Raw genomic sequence first — 24,113 nt, forward strand, 5'->3', positions numbered from 1 at the left:
TAATTTTTTGCAAAATGGTCTCTCATAATTTAGACGACAGATAGTCGAAAATTTAGATAGGTGGTCGAAAAATTTAGACAGCTAGTCAAAAATTTTAGATAATTGGTCGAAAATTTTAAAAAATAAATAACTATTCCAATATACCATAAGCAAACAAAATAATAAAATAAAAATAGGTTACCAAAAAAGAACAAAAGGAAGAATCAAGAATACTCTTCTTCCTATATGTTTTCCTCCCCTAAGTTGTTCTATACATTTTTATTTAATAAGAATATAATACTATATATATTTCATGCTAAAATAATTAAATGAGAGGTCAAAATATAAAAATTACTCATAAAGACTATTTTTAAAAAAAAATAATCTGTAGGGACATGGTTGTAAAAATACATACCAATTAGTTGGATTGGATTATTATTCTTGACTTGGATTGGATTAATATTAAGTTATGTTTCGTATTCTATAAGATAAAATGATGGAACTAAATAAATTTAAAATATGAACCCGCTTCATCTCGAGAAGGATGTTGTTGTGGGGTACTAATAGTGTCCAACATCATAGAGCATACCAAAGTAAAAGTAGTGTTGGGCACCATTAAGTCCCATAGCAATACTCTCTTGTAATAAGTGAAAAAAAATGAGCAATGTTATACATATCACCTCATGTTAATTGGTGTTTTAGTGTCGGATCCCACATATTTTATAAGATTCATACTAAATTATATTAGTAATGATATGCCATATAAGATAGTGTTAGGTACTATTGATGTCCTTAACAATATTAGTAATATATATATAATAAATTATACGTGACCAATTTTAATTGAAAGATGCAAAAAATAATTATTCAAAAATAAACGAAACCCACATTTATTGAGAACAAAAAACATATAAATATGAGACTATTTTTAACCCATCTTCTACCTAGGTTAAAATAATCATTTCTAACGTATTATTTTGTCCATTCATAAAATTGTATCATCATATTTTAAAAATCAAACATAAAATTAGGACTTAATAGTCAAATTCACCAAGCACAACTTGCTTTCCCTAAGCCAATAGAACTAGTTTGGGTTAAACTCTCCCAATTCAAAATTATTCACTTTGGTTGGTTAATTCGATAAGTTCATCGATGGTCGGCAAGTATGATGGTCTAATGGTATAAACCATCAATGTTTCATATGCCTTACCACACTCTCATTCACCCATTTTATCATATATCTTAAAACAAAAAATTAAGAACTTGCATGGTAATAATAGGTAAATTGTTTGAGTTATATTGTAAACATGTTTTTTTGTTTGAATTAATAAAATTAATGCTATAAATTGAAAAAGATTTTTCTCAAAAATATTAAGTAATATGTATTATTGAGACGAGATATAAGTTTTCAACAAGCAGGTTTATAATTAATTTTTTTACAATATATATCTTTTCTATATAATAAGTGTATAAATAACAGAAATTTTTTGTTTTAATAATTTTTTATTTTTTTAATGTTAACTTTAACGGAATATTATTATATTTAACAGAATATTCTTATATTTAACTGTAGTTTGTAAACACTTAAACTTAAATAAAATAAAATAAATAATTAAAAAAATTAAGATAGGATATTTTTGAGATATTTTACAATGATAATTATTTAAAAATAATAAATAATTAAGCATATTAAAATATGATATTTTTCCGATATTTTACAATGATAATTATTTAAAAATAATAAATAATTAAACAAATTAAAATATGATATTTTTGAGATATTTCACAATGATAATTATTTAAAAATAATAAAATCACGTGTTTTATAACATAAATAAAATTTAATTAAACTTAAACTCACTTATTAGAATAATATCATATTAAACATATAATATAATCTACTGTGAATTAGCAACAAATTTTTATTTTTAAAACTAGCAATAAACTTAAATTTAAAATCCACGTATAATATTTAATATTACATTAAATATATAATCTCTTGTTGTCACTCACAAATTCAAAAACTAGAACAAACATAAACTTAAACAAAAATAAATAAATTATTTAATTAAAATAGAATATTTATTTCAAAATTTATATGACACTAATATAAATTTAATAAAAATAATTAATAAATTATATAAATAAAACTAAGCAAACGTGCATATTGCACGTTGTTTATATCTAGTATATATATTTAATTTTTTTTTATTTATATTCCATATTCTTAGTTTTCATATTGGGTGAATAATTTTTTTGATCCACCACTTGGAATACTCATAATAGATTGTGATGCTTTATATTTATTTTTTTAATAGAGAAGAGAACATCAAAATAACCTAAAATAATGCCTACAGAGCTATTTTAGCTTCTTTTTTTTCAAATTATGCAATAGTGAGAAGAACTATTCTACTTCAACCAATATTTATTTATATTTTGTCAATGTGCATTATAAATATTTTTAAAAATATAATATTAAATGATTTAGAGAAAAAAAAAATTGATGTATGATATAATGTAAAAATTTTAAGATAAAATAAAAATAATTAAATTTTTTTTATAATGTATTTTGAAAAATAAAGCAGAAACCTGAGTGAGTGTTCTTAAATACTTAATTTTTTTATTTTTGTCAAATTTTCCCATGATGCGTTTGGTTATCATTTTTTATAGCCATGGCTTGGAAATTACCAAAAGAAAAAAATAAAAATAAATCTTCTTCTGGATAAGTGGATATGACAAAATCAACACCAAATTGTAGTAGAGTTTTAAGATTTAAAGCTCAACTTTAAAAAGGGCAAATCCTCATCGACCAATTTCAAAAGTTGTGGTTCACAATAAAGGTAGATAAATATAACACTTTTTTGAATCGTTCACTAATTGGTATTTTCTAATAAATTTAAAAATATTGTTGTTTGGGTGGTCTATTTATTTATTTATTTTACTGCAGCTGTAATTTTCATAAAAAAAATGTAGAAGTTAGGAACTTTAAATCAAAATTGTTCTAACAGTTATGTTTTTATTTTAAGAGTAATGGTACGTGCACTCAAAATATACACCCAAACTTTACACGCAGTGATGTGTCAGTTTGCCAAGCCAATCACATTCATTAAAACTGGGACCCACTGTTTTAAAAAACAATGATACGTCACTGTGTGTAATGTTTTGGTGCATATTTTGGGTGCACATATCATTACTATTATTTTAAAGAGTTTATGCCTTTTAGAGTCTGTGTTTTGCCTCATTATATGTGTTGGACTCTGTATTTTGACAAATTACTTTTTTGACCCTGTGTTTTCTAAAATAGTTCAAATAGACTCCTAAACCTGATTTTAATCAAAGTTTTTTGAACTAAAATCACAAATAATTCATCAAACTAACAACTCAAAACAAAAAATATAATCATTCTGCCTAAGAACTGTGTTGTTATATTCAATTTTTTATTCATCAAAATCAAGTTTAGGGGCCTATTTGAACCATTTTACAAAACACATGGTCCAAAAAGTAATTTATCAAAATACAAAGTCCAAACATTTAATGAGACAAAACACAGAGTCTAAAAATATATAAACCATATTTTAAATGCATTTTTATGGTAAAAAGATTATTTGTTTATTGTATAATTTTCATGCTAAAAGCATTTTTTGCTTAAGTCATCTAAATTAAGATCTAATTAACCAAAGAAAAAGACAAGGCTCTTTGCTCAAGTCATCCTAATGTATTGTTGCACATTCAAGTTAAGTATTTTAATTTGTGTTTGGTTTCAAAGAAAGTGAGATAGAAAATAAATATCAAGAAAAAACTTGAAGAAGAAAAGAAGTACTTGTTTTAATTTTTCAACTTCTTCATATTTATATTTAATGCCATTGACAGCAAAATAAATTAGGAATCTAAGAATACAGTGTATTTAGTATTTTTCTACACTAAATAATAAAATCACACTTATATTATATGCTAATCCTAAGTGGCACATTATGAAAATGTTGAGGACCCATGTGATATTATCTCATCTAAATTAAGATCTAATTAAACAATTATTAATGTTTAGAAAAGAAAAAAAAATGTAGAATTTCAGGAGAATGGCAGATTTTTCAAATTTATTGAAAAATATCCATTTATTTATAAATAAAACTTTTAGTTTATGTATTAATATATAAATCAAACATCCATAGTAATCTTATTATATTAATTATTTTCCAATTTAGTTGGACTATGCTTCATTAATTTATGCTTTCATTCCTTTTATTTTCAATATTTATTAAATATCCAAAAAAAAAAAATCTCTCACTTCAATAGGAGATAAACATAATGTTAAAAATAATTAATGTTTTCTAAATTTTTAAAATAAGCATTTGTTTAAAATAAATCTGAAATTAAAGATTGAGAAAAAGTATAATTTTCCTAAATTATCTTTTAAAATCAAGTGTTCATATGATGGTTTTTCAGAAACGATTGCTTCTAATCTTAATAAATTTTGTTGGAACTAAATTAATTTTTAAAACTTCACCTAACCCATATAGAACTAGAAAAAGCTGACAAAAATATAAACGCTTTGATAGAGAAAGAAAAACAAATTTGATATGACTAATGATAAATTTGAAATTTCTAGCTTTACAAATGGTCAATTCTAGTACTTTTAATACACTATTTACTTAGTTAATTTTAGGAGAAAATAATTAAATAAAACCTTAATGGTAATTGCATAACAATTGACTTGGACAGTGTACCACAAAAGCATAACAAAGTCTATAACTCAATTGATGTTATTTATTTATTTATAGGCTTATGCAAATTTTAGTTTTTTTTCCCTAATATAGATATTCAAAGAGTTATAATTAGGATTTTCTATTTTGTAAATTTATAAAATAGTTATACATTTATATAGATAGAGTAATAATGCGTGCAGTGGCCAATTCCAACCGAACTGGATAATACTAAATTTGAGGTGATTTTACACAAAATATCATTCTAACCAGGCGGCATATTATACATTATATATGCTGATATATACAGTAGCCCCTCAAATTTGAGGGGACACTAAGATGATGGCAAAAAATTATTTAGTATATTTTTGTACTTTTTAAATATAATATTAATAAAATTTGTTAAATGTATATATATATTATAATTATATGTTTTTAAAAAATAATATAATAATAAAAAATATAATTTTTTGGTGTAAATTTTAGTGTTGTGATTGGAATGGGAAAAAAATATGATGCTAAGATTATTTAGTTTTGATGTTGGTGCAACACCATATATAGTGTTATGGGTTGAAGATGCCCTAAACTTATGCACCAAAACATTACACGATGTGTTAGTTTTATTTAATCAATTAAATTTATTTCGGTGAGATGGTTTTTTTTTTTTTGTTTTTTTTTTTTTACTAATTTTGGTTTATATAGTGGAGAATTTTTTTTTAAGGGCTTCACTTTAAGCCAGTTTTCGGCACGATTTTTTTTTTATGACGGTGTATATTGTAGTTATTTAGAGCATCCTGCAAATTTTCAGAAAATTCCGAATAGTTTACAGTACAAAAAACTAGGTTTAAACATGTTGTTGCACGAGTGACTAATTTTTTTTATGCGAGTAGAAAACATGTTTGAACCTAATTTTCAGCACTGTAAACTATTCGAAATTTTATGAAAATTTGTATGATGCTCTAAATAGCTACAATATACACGGTCATAAAAAAAAATCGCACCAAAAACTATTTACAGATCAAGAAATACTGAAAGTCCTAAGACTTAAAGTGAAGTCGTTGTAGTATAATTCTCCTTGAGAAAGGGTAAATCTAAAGATATGGTGAGAGGGAATTGTCAAATAGTGATGGATGGTTAATTAATACAAAAACTCATTTTCAAGGATTTGACATTCAAACGACTTTTAAGACATAATCAAAGAATGACCCAACCCAACCAAACCAACTCCCCATTCACATTACGTACTCCTTCCTTCCTCAATTTTAATACCAAAATCCCTTTTAAAAAAAAAAAAATTAAAATAATTAACTACAATTATATATTTATATAACTATCTAAATGAATAAAAATTGCAACTTTAGTGATAAGTTAATACTAATGACAAGTAGTGCTTAACATCTTACTAATATACATAATGTAAACAATGTAAGCAAATGCAAGTGTATTTTCATAATCTATTGGATAGCAAAGTGCCTTTGAAAAAAAGTTAATGATTCAACATAAAGAACTTGTGATTAATCCTACCAACCCAAAATATAAAAAAAATGTAGATATGTCAATTTATTTTTGACAAAATGTGTTATATATATAGGAAATTTCTTTGTTGCAACTCACAAAGAGAGGTGGATCGGTGCATCTTTTTTTGTTTACACTCTGTGAATAGTTTTCGACGCGATTTTTTTTATGATTATGTATATTGTAGTTATTTAGAATATTTTGTAAATTTTCATAAAATCCCGAATAATGTACTGAAAATAGGGTTCAGACATATTGTTTTCCACGCGCATAAAAAAAATAGCCACACGTACAACAACCTGTTTGAACCTTGTGTTTCATCACTGCAAATTATTCGAAATTTTCTGAAAATTTACCGAATACTTTAAATAACTATAATATACACAACCATAAAAAATTTCGCATCGTAAATTATTCACAGGGTGCAAACAAAAAAAGATGCATTGTGAGTTGCACCGTAGAAATACCCTTATATATTAATTACGAGTGTCTCACATTAGGTTGAATATTGATGTTAGTAAATTTTCTAAATATTTAACAAAACAATGTGAATCATGTTCTTTTTAATCACATGGAATATTAATAAATTTATAAATTGATGTTGGGATGTAAGGATATTACTAATACTTTTTTTTTTCCATCTACTTATATAGATTTCTTGTGTTTGTCTTTGACCTTATTCAAATTAGAAAATACCTTTGTGTTCGAATTCCAATTTGAGGATAAATAATTTAAGCCAAATGTCACAAATTCATTACATTTACTAATTATTTTAATTATCAGTAATCAATTTTTAACACAACACCTAATAATAATTCGTATTCGAATTTAGTAACACTACTTATTAAAATAAAAATAATATAGACAAATAAGGGCAAACATCATTGTAATTATAATTATTTACATCCCTAAAACACAAATATGATATAATCATGACATTGAGGGTCATTTAATTTAATGTTAATAGCAGGCCATCTTAAATATTTTGGAGGCCCTGTTTTAATCTAAAAATTTGGGCTCCTAACAAAAAAAAAAGTTTAACTAAAAACTAATAATATTTTCAAATATTATTGTTACGATTATATATTTTACAAAATTAAGGGTTTGACTAAATATTTATGAATTAACAATTTAACATTAAAAGTGGAATTGAGAATAAAAACAGCCTTTAGAAATGTAACTTAATAATCGTTTATTTAAAAGTGGGAACAACGCTTCATTTCATTTATTTAAAAAAATAAAAACTGAAAAGGTAGGTAAATGAATTTGGCCATTTAATTTATTAGGTCCTGGACAATAGACCAGATTGCACAGCCACATAGCCGGCCCTGGATAATAGTAACTCAAAAATACTATTTTTTTAAGAATCATTTTAAAATATTCTATTTGGCAAACAAACTCTATAAGAATCATTTCACTAAAATAAAAACTCCTTTTCTCAACAAAAAAAAATTTCCCAATAATAGGAGTTTGTGTGTGATTATATATTTGATTTTAGCTTAAGCTTTTTTTTTTCTCTTTATAATTAAATCTAATAAAATTGAAACATGGTACGAATTTCTTCTTGGCCATAAATTAGGGATAATTTATTACATCCATAAATGAATACTTACCAATCCAAACCTTTCATTATGGAAACCGAAAATAATGAATTGAAAAAACCATCCAACTATTTTTATAACATAAGTTTATTGCAATTAAACTTAAACTCTAATGATCATAAATCTTTTCTTTATTCCAATTTTAACTTTATTTAATATCACTACATAAAATAATGTCTCCCCATCTTTCTCTAACTTTCCCAATCTATTATTATAATGTGATAAAAAACATATTCACAAAATATCTTAATAAAATCTAAAAATACTTCTAAATTGTTCCACACTTATATTGTTTTAAAAAATAAATTTAAACTAGTTCATTTTTTAAATTTTAATTAAATAATAATTACAAATGAATTTATAGCTATCACAATCATAATTAGTAGAGCATTGTTTTTCGTTTCGAACATAAACAATAACACGCTAGATTGTTTGTCAATATTGAATTTAAAAAAAATATTTGACGAGCAAGCAATTTTATCGGTTCACCCACCAATTAAAAAATGCTAATGAGCTCGGGTTCAAAATTCAATTGCAACCCAAAACATTTTTGAAAATATTAATACTATACATTGACCTTTTTTTTCATAAAAAAATACAAATCCTAACAATTAAGAAAATTAAATTAAAAGGAAAATGAGATTATTGCTGGCTCTTTAAGGAATTGTTATAGTGGGTCCCATAGTTGTAATATTCTTCTCCCACAAGAGAAGCTAATAAACTATAATAGTTGTATGTGATTAGCCAATTCTTTAACATAATTAATATAAATTAATATTCTAATATGGAGGTGTATAATTTAAATTTCTCATCATATAATTAAAAAAAAGGTGATATTAAAAAAATCAAATAAAATATCTAATGCTGAGGTGTTTATTTCAAATTCCTCACTCTATTTTAAAATCATACAATAAAGTAGTATCATAGTGTTTTGTTCTTTCTGACTAAAGAAAAAGGCAACTACAATGGTATTTTTTTCAACACTAAAAAACAAAAGAAATAAATTTATTTATTTGAATTTTGAATTTTTTTAATCCTTTGAAGTAAATATTTTGATTTTGTTTAAAAGTAAACGAAGTAATGGACTAAACGTCTTATAATTTTATTTTATTTTTATAAATTTCAAGTCAATTTGATGTTAGAATAATACCATATGTGTTATGTGTTATTATTTTGTAAAAAAAATATAACAATAAAACAAAAAAATTTACAAAAATAGTTTTTCCTTAAAACCCAACAAAATTCAGATTTTTTTCCTTCTAATATTTGGCCAAAAAAACAAAGAAGAGATTATTAATTAATTAAAATTTCCAAAATAATGTTCTTTTTAACATTAGATACCTTTATTGAAATGAGAAATTATTAAGATTTTGATTTGTTTGGAGATACTAAGATATTTACTGACTCTTTACGCATAAACTTAATCATTGTTCCAAATCTTTTTGTAAAAACGTAACCAAGTTTTGTCTTTTTTATTTTGTTGTTTTTAACTTAATAAATATTTGGAACAAAATTTTAGTCTTAACAAAATTAAGCAACAAATGTATATATATATATATATATTTTTTTTTTTAAATATTATTTTCTAAAAAAATTAAATTCTATTAAATACGTTTTTTTTCTTTTCCTTTTCAGTTTGGTGGATTTCGAAGGATCAGACAACCCACCAGTTGTTGCGGCTCTTTGGAGAGAGAAACTATTTTACAGTGAGAGAGAGAGAGAGAGAGAGAGAGAGAGAGATGGTGACTGCTATGGAGATGGGATCTCAGTCTCTCACCAGCTCAATCACTGCTGTTATCACTTCCAACCACTGTGTTTGATCAATTGAACAACTTTGCTTCTTCTTCATCTTCTTCTTCAGGTATGCAAATGGACTATCTTTTACTATTCCAGTTATGCCCTTTTTCTCTTCTTACTTTCTGACTCCATTGTTGAACTCTTCAAGACCCTTTTGAAATCTATGCTACATTCGTTTAGATCTTCGCCATTGTAATGTTCTTTGCCTTTTTTCTCCAAATGATTATCTGGGTATGTACTTTTTTTTTAATTGAAGCTCTATTTAGGGGAAAAAAAATGTTCTTTTTGGTTTTCATCTTCTAGTTTGAAGCTTGTTAGTTTTTCACAAGAAATTACTGAAAAGTGGGCATAAAATATATTGTGGTTGTTATTATTGGGACTTTTGGCTGAATTTTTTTCACTGAACTGTGCTGTTAAACTCCATTTGGATCTTGGGAAACTGCTTAATGTATTGAAGCCAGTTTTAGATAATATCTGGCTCATTTCCTTTACCTTGCTCAATTTTCTGAGATCCAAAAGGTGATTCAGATCTTATGTGCCCTGTTAATTTGTTCTCCAAATGGTTGTCTGAATTGGAACATTACTAAAAGGAGAACAGGAAACCCTGTAATAGGTTTTTGTGGCTTCTGTTATCTTAAAGGTTTGATCTTTATGCTTTTATGTTCAGGATTCTGCTAGTTTCTCAAAACATGTATGAAGACAAAATTTAAGAAGTAACTCTTGCTTTTAAACTAAAATGGTTTACAACTCTTCTGGAATGAAGTATGGTATTCTGAAATTTTTAGGAAGTTGTTCTTTCTTTAACCCAAAAGTTATAGCTCACTATTTGAGGGCATTTGGTTTGCTCCCACAAGGTCTGAGGTTCAAGTTTCTCTGGGTATCTACATAGAAATTGCTGTAGTTTCCCTATTCCCCAAATGTGGTGGGGAGCTTAGTATAAAAAAAAAATGTCATTTTTGATAAAACAATTTTCATGAGCCTTTTAAGTGTTTGTCTTTTTATTTTTTCTCCTTTTGCTCCAGCTGTAGAATCTTTTGGTTCTTGAACTGGAAACTGTCAAAATTCTATGAAGATGGGAGAATTTAATAGTCTAAATTCATGATTCAAGATTTTGATGATTAGTCTATATTTTAAAATCATGTCAACTCTCTCATTAGGCTATTTGAGGAAATAAATTGGAAAAGAATTTCTGTAGGTATTTTAAAAAATCCTTCTAATATTTTTTTTTTTCTGGAAAGTGGAAACCTTTTTCCAACGTTGTTGAAAGAAAAATATAACTTACTTGAATATTGTTTCATAGATTTCTTACTTGAACTAAAAGAGGTATAGAATCTACAACCCACTTGTTTCATTTCTTTCTTATACGGTTCATTTTAATTCCCCTTCTTTTTTCTTTTTCTTATTAATTTTTGGTATTTTTTTTTGTAATCTCATTTAAAAAAAATTGTTGGTTTATAACTTATAGTATTCTTGCTTTTTTTTATTTTTGGGTTCTTTCAATGACCAATTTTTTTGTGTCCGCAGTAGGACTTCGAGAATCATTGCAGCATAGTTATCTTGTAGTTTTGTGCTCCTTAAAGAACCTCGATGGCTTCCAGATTTCCATCTCATCAGCTCAGCAATGGGTTGTATGTATCAGGCCGGCCTGAGCAGCCAAAAGAGAGGACTCCCACAATGAGCTCAACAGCTATGCCCTATACTGGTGGTGATATTAAGAAGTCAGGAGAGTTGGGAAAAATGTTAAATGTCCCTGATGGTTCAAAGTCTAGGAAATCTGGACACATCAACAATCCTCCTTCGAGGACTGGATCGTTTGGAGGTGCTGTGTCACATTCAGGACCTATTTCATCTAATGCTGCGGGTCGTAGTGTTTATACTTCAGGTCCTGTATCTTCTGGTTCTGGTTCAGCTGCATTAAAAAAGACAAATTCTGGACCATTGAACAAACATGGGGAACCTATGAAGAAAGTATCTGGCCCTCAATCAGGAGGAGCCACTCGCCAAAACTCTGGCCCTGTTCCAAATCTTCCCACTACAGGCCTTTTAACATCTGGGCCAATTCATTCTGGCCCTCAGAATTCATCTGGACCCCCTAAGAGAGTATCTGGTAGTTTAGAATCTATGGGATCAATGAAAGTACCTGGTTCCGCTGTCGTTCACAATCAGGCTGTCACTACCCTGAGCCAAGATGATGAGTTTTCCTTTAGGAGGAACTTTCCAAAGCCAGTACTTTGGTCTGTGATACTGTTGTTCGTGATGGGTTTCATAGCTGGTGGTTTTATTCTTGGAGCAGTTCATAATGCCGTTCTTCTCATTGTTGTAGTGATTCTCTTTGCCTTTGTTGTCGCATTATTCACTTGGAATACTTGTTGGGGCAGAACATCTGTCGTAAATTTCATTTCTAGTTATCCAGATGCTGAGCTTAGAAGTGCAAAAAATGGTCAACTTGTGAAAGTTTCTGGGGTATGTTCTTTCATCCTATCTTCTTATTGCTATTCTACCAACCCACTTTTAAGCACTTTATTATATATATGTGTGTGTGTGTGCCTGGCACTTCAAGCTGCAATTGTCTACTTTCTTAAACTTTACAACAACTAAATCAAAACTTCTTTTAGAGACCAAAGTGACATTTTTTTATTAGTCTAGGGGACCGATAGAGCAGTTAATCTTTTTTTTTTTTTGGAAGGATCGATCCTACATTTGTTTAGAGAAATCACATGCATTGTTACAGAATGTGATGGTAGAATCCTCTGCTGTTTGTGGTATTTATTTTGTTAGTTGGGCAGAGTGGAACAATGAGAGTTTAATAGGGGCATTCCAGGGAAACTCTTATGTTTGATTTTGAAGTGGAAGTTTTTTGGAACTTGGGCAATTATTAGTGTAGAGACATAACCTGCTGTGACATGAGACTGCTTTCTTTAGTTAACTGAAAACCCTATTCCATCATATGAAACAAGTTACTGTAAGATTATCTCTAAATGGGAAAATTATTTAGACAGCTTATGTATTTTGTAATTACTTTGCTTAATGTTGAGGTAATGCCTTAATTCTTTGTGTTTCTTAAGACTTTATGCATGTTGAAATTGTCAAATATATCATAGCAGTTTCTACTCTTGAACAATGATAGTAATATTCTAGCCAACATTCGATTAGGCAGAAAATCTCTCGAGAATGTGGTGGAGAGGGATAGGAAAAGACAGTGGGAAAGATGCAGTGAAGAGTCTAATTGAGGAATTCCAGAGAAACTCTAAGTTTGAATTTTAAAGTGGGAAAAATAGAACTTGGATATTGCAATTACTGTTGGAGACAGAGACATAACCTGCTGATAAGTCACAGTGGTTTCTTTAGTTAAACCATATTCCATTTAGTAATAGATGGGAAGTTTCTCTCTGAATGGGAGTAATTAGTTTGTCATTACTTTGATTATTGTTGGGGTAATACCTTAACTCTTTCGGTTAGAATTTCTTAAAGACTTTAAGCATGTGGAAATTGTCAAATACTTCAGAATAAATTCCACTCTGAAGAAATGATAGTAATGGTCTCGAGAATATGGCAGAGAGCAATAGGGAGAAACAGCAGAAAAGATGTAGTGAAGAGAGTCAGAGTGCAAGGGTAAAGGGTAAGATCTAGAGAAGTAAAAAAGCATTATGCTTACTACCTTTTCAAGTATGTTTATTGGTCTGGTTGACTACCATATTTCCTTTTTGCATTTGCACAAGTATGTTTCAAATTTATGACATTGTTATTTTGTAACACTTGCACAGGTGGTTACTTGTGGTAATGTGCCTCTCGAATCATCCTTCCGAAAAATTCCTAGGTGTGTCTATACATCAACGAGTTTGTATGAGTACCGAGGATGGGGTTCGAAACCAGCAAACTCCACACATCGTCGTTTTACTTGGGGAGTCAGATCCTCAGAGGTGAGTAGGATATTATTTTTGCAATTGTTCATAGTATAAATATATTGAAAATTAGTAACTATTAAGTTTTATGATATGTTGTGTCATACCGTAAAACTTATTTTTATAGTTGATAGGTAGAGGTTGAATTTTTGAATGGAGCTTATTGGATTAGACTAATACTGTAGAGTTTATGAACAAACAAACTGTATTTCCGACTTTCTTTAGAGGGTTTTTTTTAACATAAACTTAACGGTAGATGAATCAAGAAAATTAGGAAATGTTAATCATAGAATTAGCTTATTAAAAATAAAATGTTTGATCTGGTGGATACTTTGAGACATTCTGTTTGGTTTCCTTGATTCTTGACAAATATCAAGCCTATTAAAATCTTTGCTATGTTGGTTGTCAGAGGCATGTGGTAGACTTCTACATATCAGACTTTCAGTCTGGCTTGAGAGCTTTGGTTAAGACTGGTTATGGAGCAAGGGTGACTCCGTATGTCGATGACTCCTTCGTTGTTGATGTGAACCCAACAAATGAACACTTGTCTCCAGAGTTTGCCAAGTGGTTGAGGGAGAAAAATCTTTCAAGCGATGAGCGTACAATGCGACTGAAAGAAGGGTAAAAATCTATATCCTGCAGTTTATTTTGGTTTCTACAAAGTAATGTATAAACAGAGTCCGAAGTTGACAATTGGGACTATTGGGAGAACACAAGTTGGGAATGTGGTGCCAAATGTTTGTTTACAAGAAAGTTTTTGATTTTTGTAGGTACATCAAGGAAGGTAGCACAGTTAGTGTGATGGGAGTTGTACAAAGGAACGATAATGTACTCATGATCGTCCCTCCGCCAGAGCCATTGACAACAGGTTGCCAATATATGCAGTGTATCTTTCCCTCTAATCTTGAAGGAATTGTTTTGAGATGTGAAGACTCGTCCAAGAATGATGTGATACCTGTTTAGTTTGAATGTGCTCGTTAGATTTTCCCGCGCTTGATCTGTCAAGCAATTTTTTGGGTCGCCGGTATAAAAATTTACTGTGGTAATGGCGGCGGTGGCTGCTTTTGGTAGTTGTAAACGAAAAGGAGTGTGGTAATTCGTTTATGGTGATGTTCCAATTCACATTTTCTTTTAGTTGGTGTATAGCTTCTAGCAATTCATTTCTATTATCTTCTTTTTCTTTTTTTTTAGGTTTGAAAGCTTTTGCAATGGGGTGTGAATTTGATGTAGTGGGGAAATTTTATGTGATTTGAAACATTGAGCAGACTCCAAATACATTATAAAAAAAAAGAAGCAAAGTGTTATATATTTCATTACCTTGAAGCATGGTTTACATCTTTTAATGTATGAATAGGAACTCGTATCAGTGCTCTATAAACAATTTATGTCTAAACAATACAATGAATTGTGACCGCTTGTTTAAAATTTGAAGTTAGCCAACCAGTTATCTAGTCATGCTTTATTACAATTTTCATATGTTTATTTATTTATTAGTTTGACTTAGGGCTGAGCATAAAATCTAAAACCGAAAAAATTGAGTACACTGATCTTCCGAACATTGAAAAAACCAAAACTAATTAAACCGAACACCGAAAAAATCGTAAATGGCGTAAACTGTTACTGTTCATTTAGTTTGAAAAATCCATGTGGATCGATCAATTTAAACCGAAACTGACCGAAATTATAAATATATGTAGGTTATGTTAAGCTTATGGACTTTGAATTATGTTTTCACACTTTTAAATTTGTGAATGTAACTATATTCTATGTATTTGTATTTTAAAAAAGCACAAAAATGAATTCCAACAATCCAAAATTTTTTATCTAAAACTTTCTAAAAAATTATGGAAAAAAAAAACTTCGGTTTGGTCGGTTTAACCGACCAAGTTGCGATACAAAACGGTTGGTTTTTTTTTTTAATTGATTTGGTCGGTCGGTTTTTGAATTGCACCAATCTATACCGAAAATCGAATTTTTGATTTAATAATATGAAAAAATCGCTCAAATGGACCGATGTTCAGCCCTAGTCCTAGTTTGACTGAGAACATTCAAATCAGAACCATCAATTCAAAAGACTCAAATTATTCAACATGAGTTGGATTCACTTTATTCCCAACTAAGCATTACTACAAACTAGAAACTTGGTCTAAGTTTCAAAACACAATAATATTAGTATTAATTAGGTGTCTTGATGTAACCCACGTGGGTAGAGTTGTCAACTTTTGTCAAAGTCATCAAATCATAAGCAATCCAACACCTCGAAGCTTGTTTGTGATAAAAGTACCCCAAACACTTGCAATCCGAAGTGCACTTGTTCCCACATTCACTTTCCTTGACAGCACTACCTTTGGTATACTTACTCAAGAAATGATCAACTCCCTCGATTTTGTAGTAATGAAAATCACTGGGCTTACAAGACCTCACCTTTTTGGGCTCACAATTCTTGCTCCAACCCAAAAGTCCATTCTCCGAAGGGCAAGCCACACACTGATCGTTCTCACAAACCCCAAAAGTCCCACATCGCCCAGGCAACAGGCACTCGCTCTCCCAACCATTACTCATTTCTCTATCCAAAAGGGTGAAAGTCACCTCCCACGCTCTCCAATCCACTTTGTCGTAGAATGTATATATCCTAACGTTTCCATCCATCCCAAGCCTTAAAAACGACAATGTACTGTTGTAGTTGGGCCTTGTGAATAGATAACCATCAATCTGGTTTGGGGTAGTAAACGACAGGTCGTAAGCAAAACCTTCATCAGTTTCAGGAGAAGCTTTGAATGTCAAGTTCGCTGGAGGGTCCTGAATTGGGCTGCCGGAAAATGATGAGAAATCATAGTAAAGCAAAGGCGTTGGAGAGTTCTTGCTAGTGTAATAGAGAGCAAGTCTTTTGGGCTCCAACACCATGCTATAAGGCCCATCTTTGTTCTCCGTTTCGGAGAGGCGACTGACCAGCTTGTGTTGGACTCCAGCTTTCATGGCTTGGCCAACTAAAATAGTATCAGTCGGATAATCGAAGCTTTGCCAGACAAAACGACCATTGGAGTCGTGCAAAACCATGTTACCTGTTGTGATGATTCAACCACTTGTCCAACTCAGCTGACATGTCATTGTTTAGTTAGTTAATTACCTGTAATGTTTGTAGTTAGCTTTATTTTGCTTTAATCTGAGTCTATAAATAAGAGTCCTAGCTTCTTCATTTTCGTACTGAATTTTCTAAGTCATAAAAGAGAGTTTTGGAGGGTTGTAAAAGAGAGCATTGTGTATTTGATCAATGCCTCTCAGTGTGAGCTGATTTGTAATTGTGTAAAGCTAGGCTCTTGTGACTCTATTTGTATCATTCTTTGGAGATTTAATAAAGGAATCATCAGCCATTGCCTTTGGCTATTTTCTCCATCAGATTAGTTCTTTCTTTTCATTTTGTTCATTTGTTTCTTGTTTAATATTTTGATTCTCATTGTCTTGTTGCATATATTGGATTCTGTTCTTGTATTGGTGTAGGAAATTACACCACAAGTGGTATCAAGAGCCAGGTTTCAAGCTCCAAGAAATCAAGAACTTGCTTCAAGAATTCAAGAAAGCTTCAAGAATGGCTGGTGTGAAATTCGAAGTTGACAAATTCACAGGGCATAATGACTTTGGTCTTTGGAGAATCAAAATGAAAGCACTCTTGGTGCATCAGGGACTTGCGAAGGCCATTGATCCCAATAATGAAATGAAAGCTGAGGATGACAGAGAGAAATTCAGTGAGACAGAAGTAAAAGCTCATAGTGCAATCTTGCTCAGCCTTGGAGATGAGGTTCTTAGAGAAGTGTCAAATGAAGATACAACCATTGGTCTATGGGAAAAGTTGGCTGCAATTTACTTGAAGAAATCCTTGGCAAATAAATTGTATTTGAAGAAAAAGTTGTATACACTTCGGATGGATGATGCAAAAGAACTCAGAAAGCATCTTGATGATTTCAACAAGATCATTTTGGAATTGAACAATATTGGTGTCAAGCTTGAGGAAGAAGATCAAGGTATAATCTTACTCAGTTCATTGCCAAGATCTTATGAACACTTTGTTGATACAATATTGTATGGAAAGGATACTCTCACAATGGCAGAAGTGAAAGCTGCCTTAAACTCAAAAGAAATTCAGAAAAGATCAGAAGAAAGATCTGAAGCAGGAGGTGAAGGGCTGTTAATTGCTCGAGGCAGGACTGAACACAGAGATCAAAGGCATGTAAAAGGTAACAATGGCTATAAGAGGCACAACAGCCAGAAACCAAAGGCAAAATTCAGATCAGGAAAGTTTTGCAATTACTGTAAAAAGGAAGGGCATTACAAGACTGAGTGCTACTTCTTGAAGAACAAGCAAAACAGAGATAAAAGTCAAGAAAGAGGAGAAACTAGTGTAGTTTCTGATGGATATGACTCTGCAGATGTCTTGGTTGTATCGAGTGAAAATTCAGGTAATGAATGGATTCTTGACTCTGGCTGCTCTTTCCATATGTGTCCTAACAAAATGTTGTTTCGAGACTTCAAAGAATTTTTAGGTGGTTCTGTGCTACTTGGAAACAACAAGGCATGTCAAGTGAGAGGAATTGGTTCTGTCACAATAAAGATGCATGATGGTGTGATCAGAACAATACAAAATGTTAGATATGTTCCTAATCTGAGAAGGAACTTGCTATCTGTTGGGACTTTAGCTCAGAATGGCTGTGTAATAAAGATTGAAAGTAACACTATGAAGGTTATGAAGGGTTCATTACTGGTTATGAAAGGAGAATTTAAAGGTGGACTCTACTTTCTAGCTGGGAAATCAATAACAGGTACTGCTTCAGTCGTTCAAAAGGATGTTGACATGACTCAACTTTGGCACAAAAGGCTTGGACATGTAAGTGAGAGAGGTATAACAGAACTGACAAAACAAGGTCTGCTCAGTGGAAAATTAAGTGGGAAACTAGACTTCTGTGAGGAATGTGTTATTGGAAAGAGTTGTAGGGTGAAGTTTGGCAAAGGAATACATACTACAACAGAACCTCTAGCCTACTTACATTCAGACCTATGGGGGCCTGCAAAAGTATCCTCTCTAGGTGGAGCAAATTACTTTATGAGTATTGTAGATGATTACTCAAGAAAGGTGTGGATATTACTGTTAAAAACAAAGGATCAAGCTCTAGAAACTTTCATTAATTGGAAGAAGTTGACAGAAAATCAAATTGGAAAAAAGGTTAAAAAACTCAGGACAGACAATGGTCTTGAGTATTGCTCCAATGAATTCACCAAGTACTGTCAACAAGAGGGCATTGCTAGGCACAAGACAGTAAGGAAAACACCTCAGCAAAACGGATTAGCTGAGAGAATGAATAGGACACTCATTGAAAGAGTAAGATGCATGCTTAAAGGAGCTGGTTTGGAAAAGAAATTTTGGGGAGAAGCTGTCACTACAGCAGGCTATCTAATTAATAGATGTCCCTCAGTAGCCTTAGACTTTAAAACTCCTCAAGAAATCTGGACAGGGAGGAAACAGTCCTATGAACACTTGAAAGTGTTTGGATGTACAGCTTATGCTCATATTAAACAAGACAAGTTAGAGCCAAGAGCAATCAAATGCATGTTTATTGGGTATCCTACTGGTGTTAAAGGCTACAAGCTATGGTGCCTAGAACCTGGATTTAAAAGATGCATAGTGAGCAGGGATGTTGTTTTCAGAGAAGAAGAAATGCCAATGAAGACACCTATTACAGCTCAACCTGTCAATACAAATCAGACTGCTCGAATTCAGGTGGAAGATGCCAATAATGCTCAAAGGGATCAAACTGTTACAACACCTGAGGATAGATCTCAAACAGGTGCAATTGCATCTGTAGAAGTCACAGATGAGACCAGCAATCTTGATAATTATCAACTGGCCAGAGACAGAGAAAGGAGAGACATCAGGGCACCAGAAAGACTTGGATATGCTGATTTTATAGCATATGCCTTGTCTGTTGCAGAAGAAGAAATTGACACAGATCCCCTGACATATGAAGAAGCTATGAGGAGTAGCAAATGCAAACAGTGGAAGAAGGCAATGCAGGAAGAAATGTCTTCCCTACAGAAAAATAACACTTGGGTATTAGTTGAAAAACCAGAGAAGAAAAAACTGGTTGGATGCAAGTGGATATTCAAGCTGAAAGAGGGAATTCCTGGAATTGAGAAAGAAAGGTTTAAAGCCAGACTTGTGGCCAAGGGATTTACACAAAAAGAGGGAATAGATTACACAGAAATATTCTCTCCAGTTGTGAAACAAACATCAATTCGAATCATAATGGCAAAGGCAGCTAGAGATAAGCTTGAGGTGGAACAAATGGATGTAAAAACTGCATTTTTACATGGCTTATTGAAGGAAGAAATTTTTATGCATCAACCTGAAGGTTTTGAAAATGGTAATCCAAATCAGGTTTGTCTTCTCAAGAAGTCTCTTTATGGTCTTAAACAGGCCCCTAGACAATGGAACATCAGATTTGACCAATTCATTACTAATATTGGATTTGTCAAAAGTAACTTTGACCCTTGTGTCTACTTAAACAACAACATATATCTGCTTTTATATGTTGATGATATCCTAATTGTAGGCAAATGCAAAAGAGACATTCACAATCTGAAGTTGCAGCTAAGTAATGAGTTTGAAATGAAGGACCTTGGCAAAGCCAAGAAGATCCTTGGAATTGAGATTGAAAGACCTGAACCAGGAATCATTATGCTGCATCAAAAGAAATATTTAGAGAAGGTATTAGAGAGGTTCAAGATGGATAAAGCCAAAACTGTTTCAACACCTCTAGCCCCTCATTTCAAATTATCTCAGGATCAGTGCCCACAAAGTGAGAAAGAAAGAAGAAACATGGAAAAGGTTCCATACACCAACATTGTGGGCAGCCTCATGTATTCTATGGTTTGTACTCGACCGGATTTGGCTCATGCTCTCAATGTAGTCAGTAGATACATGGTTAATCCTGGAGAAGAACATTGGAAGGCTTTAAGATGGATTCTGAGGTATATTCAAGGAACAACTCAGCTTGGATTAATTTTTGGGAAGAAAACAGAACAAGAAGGAGATGTTATTGGATTTGTAGATAGTGATTATGCTGCAAATCTTGATACCAGGAAGTCACTTTCTGGTTTAGTATTCTGTGTATGTGGAGGTGCTGTCAGCTGGAAATCTAATTTGCAAAAGGTAGTTGCTCTCTCAACTACAGAAGCTGAATATATAGCTGCAGCAGAAGCCTTTAAAGAAGCACTTTGGCTCAAAGGTATAACTCATGAACTTGGTTTTGACTCAAGTAAGATATCTATCTACTGTGATAATCAAAGTGCTTTGCATTTGATTAAAAATCCTATGCTACATGAAAGATCAAAACATATAGATATCAAGTACCATTTTATAAGAGACATTGTTGCCAAAGGGCAGGTTCATGCTAAGAAGGTCAACACTGAAGATAATGCTGCTGATATGCTGACTAAGAGTGTGACCTTCCAGAAGTTTAAACACTGTCTAAATCTCCTAAACATTGATAATTGTTGTTGATCTTCAAACCTTTTGAAGCTCAATTCTTTATGTCTGCTGCTGCTGTCCAAGTAGTCAAATCAAGGTGGATTTGTTGTGATGATTCAACCACTTGTCCAACTCAGCTGACATGTCATTGTTTAGTTAGTTAATTACCTGTAATGTTTGTAGTTAGCTTTATTTTGCTTTAATCTGAGTCTATAAATAAGAGTCCTAGCTTCTTCATTTTCGTACTGAATTTTCTAAGTCATAAAAGAGAGTTTTGGAGGGTTGTAAAAGAGAGCATTGTGTATTTGATCAATGCCTCTCAGTGTGAGCTGATTTGTAATTGTGTAAAGCTAGGCTCTTGTGACTCTATTTGTATCATTCTTTGGAGATTTAATAAAGGAATCATCAGCCATTGCCTTTGGCTATTTTCTCCATCAGATTAGTTCTTTCTTTTCATTTTGCTCATTTGTTTCTTGTTTAATATTTTGATTCTCATTGTCTTGTTGCATATATTGGATTCTGTTCTTGTATTGGTGTAGGAAATTACACCACATTACCATTAGGAAGCAATTCCAAGCCAACGACGCCTTTGTTGGCCGTGTTGGTTTGCCAGGCCACTCTGCCGTCGGCTTCGGCCAGGACGAGATTTCCATCGACACCGAATGTGAGCGTGGCATTTTCGCCAACTGGGTTGCCTCGGTTGGCCTCCCAAACGAATCAGCGGAGCGACTCGGATCGGCGGGTGGTCATGCGCATGGCAAGGGTGAAGGCATTAGGGGTTGTGTTATAGAAAAAAAGTTGGAATGGTGAGTTTGAGATAGGTAAAGGACGGTAGTTTCCGTTGTATTCGATAACGTATGGACCAAACTCTCCTTCGTTGACGTATTGGAATGTAGCGTTTTCAGGGACTTTGGCTTCTACAATGGAAAGGGTAACTATGGAAAGAAGTAATAAGAGTAGAGCTCTGTTGTTGTTGAGTGAGGAAGACATTGATTTGATGATATTTTTGTGTGTTAATGGAGCTTGGGCTATGGTTCATATATATATATATATAGCAAATAATTTTTGGTCATTTATGAGTAGTTGACAATCTTGACAAATGATGTTTACTTGTGGATATGGATTGCATAGAATTTATTCACAGAAAGTAGTCTGGTCTTCAACTCTCCCTGTCTTCTTTTTGTCCACACAATATTATTGGGACAATTTTTTACTGTGGTATCTGTCGACAATTTTTTTGCTTGTCTTGAAATATATTAATATCAATGAATGGTTTAAGATTAAAAATAGTAAGTAATTGATGTAACATAATCCACATTATTTGCATATTAAATCAGATCAGTTCACAACTTCATTATAGATTATAATGATTCGAGAGTATGAAGTTCACAACTTATGCCAATTGAAATGGTTATATCCTATAATATGCGTTATATATCTAACTATTTAACTATTTGGTGTACAATACAATCAGAAGTTGGCATATTATTTTCGGTGTAATCCAATATCCAAGGCCGACCCTGAAAAAAAGTGGGCCTAAGACGGTTTTAATAAATTTGAAAAAAATGAACCATTTTGTATATGTAATTTTTTTTATGTAATTTTAAATAATTGGGCCGGCTGGGAAGGAAAGGCTGCTGAACCTTATTTAAATTTTTTTTTTCTTGAACACCACCTTATTTAAATAATTTAATTTTTTTTTCTTTGAACACACTTAAGAGTTTACATGATATTTTTGGGTCCTAGGTAGGGGTGGGTCCTAAGCAAGGGCCTAGCCCGCCTATGCCCAGGCCGGCCCTGCCAATACCTTAACTTACATAATTTAGTTTAATAATAAATATAGAGTATCACAAACAAACTAATCATGAAGAAGAAAATGAGTGTTGCTATTTGACACCTTAATGTATCCAACACCATATGAGGTGGCACCTTATGATTAGTTAGTAATACCTCATAATATTTATTAGATTCAAATGTGTAGTACCCGATATTAGATTTCATCAATAATAGTATGACACATTCTTGGTGTTGGACACCAGTATTGCCCCTTATCATTTCTCGGAAGAAGATAGGTGTTATCTTGATATTTTATTACCATTATACCCTTATTGATTCCTCGGTATATTCCTTGGACATATCATTAATTTCTGCTCTAGAGAAAGAAATTTGTCTACCAGTGATTGGATAGTGTACATAGACTTGCCTATGTTCACACTTGATTAGATTTCTTTAAGTTTTGTTAGGTTTTGGGGGTTATTACACAACATTTTTTTATTTATTTCACCACGAAGGATGAGGATATAAAAGAGAAATACAACAAAAATAAGACAAAATATTTAATTAAAAACTTTTCTTTTCTTTTTTTCAAATGAATTAAAAACTATTCTAGTATGAATAGAAACTTTAAGGAGTTTCATATCTAACAATAATTATTTCTTCATAATTAATATATTTCCATATCAACCCAATCTCATATTCAAAGTGCTGCACGTGCAAGCTGTACCTAGTTATATACCAAACCAAACATCCTTAATGTTCACCCAAAATTAGGCTTTGAATATGAGGAATAATGAGAAGAGCTTGGAGAAGTAAGAGATTCATTTAGGAGCAAACACCGAAGATAAATGAACATAAAGACTAGTAGCCTCTAAAACAACAAGAAATTAAGTGTAGTTACCTAAAACTTTAAAACTATTAATTAATATCCATTTTTTTAATCACAGTACCTATTTTACCTGTTTAGGTTTTGTAATGTAAATCATAAGCCAAAAACATAAACCACACACGTTGATAAGTAAACCACAAGTCTAAAATTATAATGTATAAAATTTCATGCAATTTCGAATTGTGTAGAGGGAGATACGACCAAAATACTGAGAGATGTCTGAATATTAGGGGAAAACTTGCGAAATTTACCATTGAAAAGTGGAAAATTTTCAAATGTGGACTTAAGACTCTGTTTCAATTCATATAGAGGCATTTACCCATGAGATGTCATGGGAGAAAATATCGAACGAGTAGAACACGAATGTAATACATTACAGCGAAATTAGTGAAATCTCCAATTTACCAAAGAGGTGTCCCTTTTAGAAAAATTCGA

At 31.4% G+C, this 24,113-nt stretch overlaps 1 protein-coding gene and 1 pseudogene across 2 annotated transcripts; one reads left to right on the forward strand and one right to left on the reverse strand.

Moving 5' to 3' along the window:
• Positions 1–9,443: 9,443 nt before the first annotated feature.
• On the forward strand, positions 9,444–14,817 carry LOC133821796 (uncharacterized membrane protein At1g16860-like). 2 transcript variants are annotated; one of them, XM_062253946.1, is made up of 5 exons: positions 9,444–9,656; positions 11,117–12,055; positions 13,357–13,512; positions 13,904–14,115; positions 14,265–14,817. In XM_062253946.1, exons 2-5 carry the CDS (start codon positions 11,180–11,182, stop codon positions 14,455–14,457), a joined length of 1,437 nt encoding a protein of 478 aa, XP_062109930.1. In that variant the 5' UTR covers positions 9,444–9,656; positions 11,117–11,179; the 3' UTR covers positions 14,458–14,817. The 2 variants fall into 2 exon arrangements, with proteins under 2 accessions (XP_062109930.1, XP_062109931.1); XM_062253947.1 differs by lacking the exon at positions 9,444–9,656 and adding an exon at positions 9,682–9,823.
• A 693-nt stretch (positions 14,818–15,510) lies between these two features.
• On the reverse strand, positions 15,511–22,024 carry LOC133821797 (epidermis-specific secreted glycoprotein EP1-like; annotated as a pseudogene).
• Between the last annotated feature and the right edge of the window lie 2,089 nt (positions 22,025–24,113).

This window comes from Humulus lupulus, chromosome 3 (assembly GCF_963169125.1).
Source record: "Humulus lupulus chromosome 3, drHumLupu1.1, whole genome shotgun sequence".
Taxonomy (NCBI): domain Eukaryota; kingdom Viridiplantae; phylum Streptophyta; class Magnoliopsida; order Rosales; family Cannabaceae; genus Humulus; species Humulus lupulus.

Coding starts and splice junctions, on each gene's coding strand:
- LOC133821796 (XM_062253946.1), top strand. CDS start 11,180: ATGGCTTCCAGATTTCCATCTCATCAGCTCAGCAATGGGTTGTATGTA. Junction 13,513..13,903: donor GGGGAGTCAGATCCTCAGAG/GTGAGTAGGATA, acceptor GTTGGTTGTCAG/AGGCATGTGGTAGACTTCTA. Junction 14,116..14,264: donor ACAATGCGACTGAAAGAAGG/GTAAAAATCTAT, acceptor TGATTTTTGTAG/GTACATCAAGGAAGGTAGCA.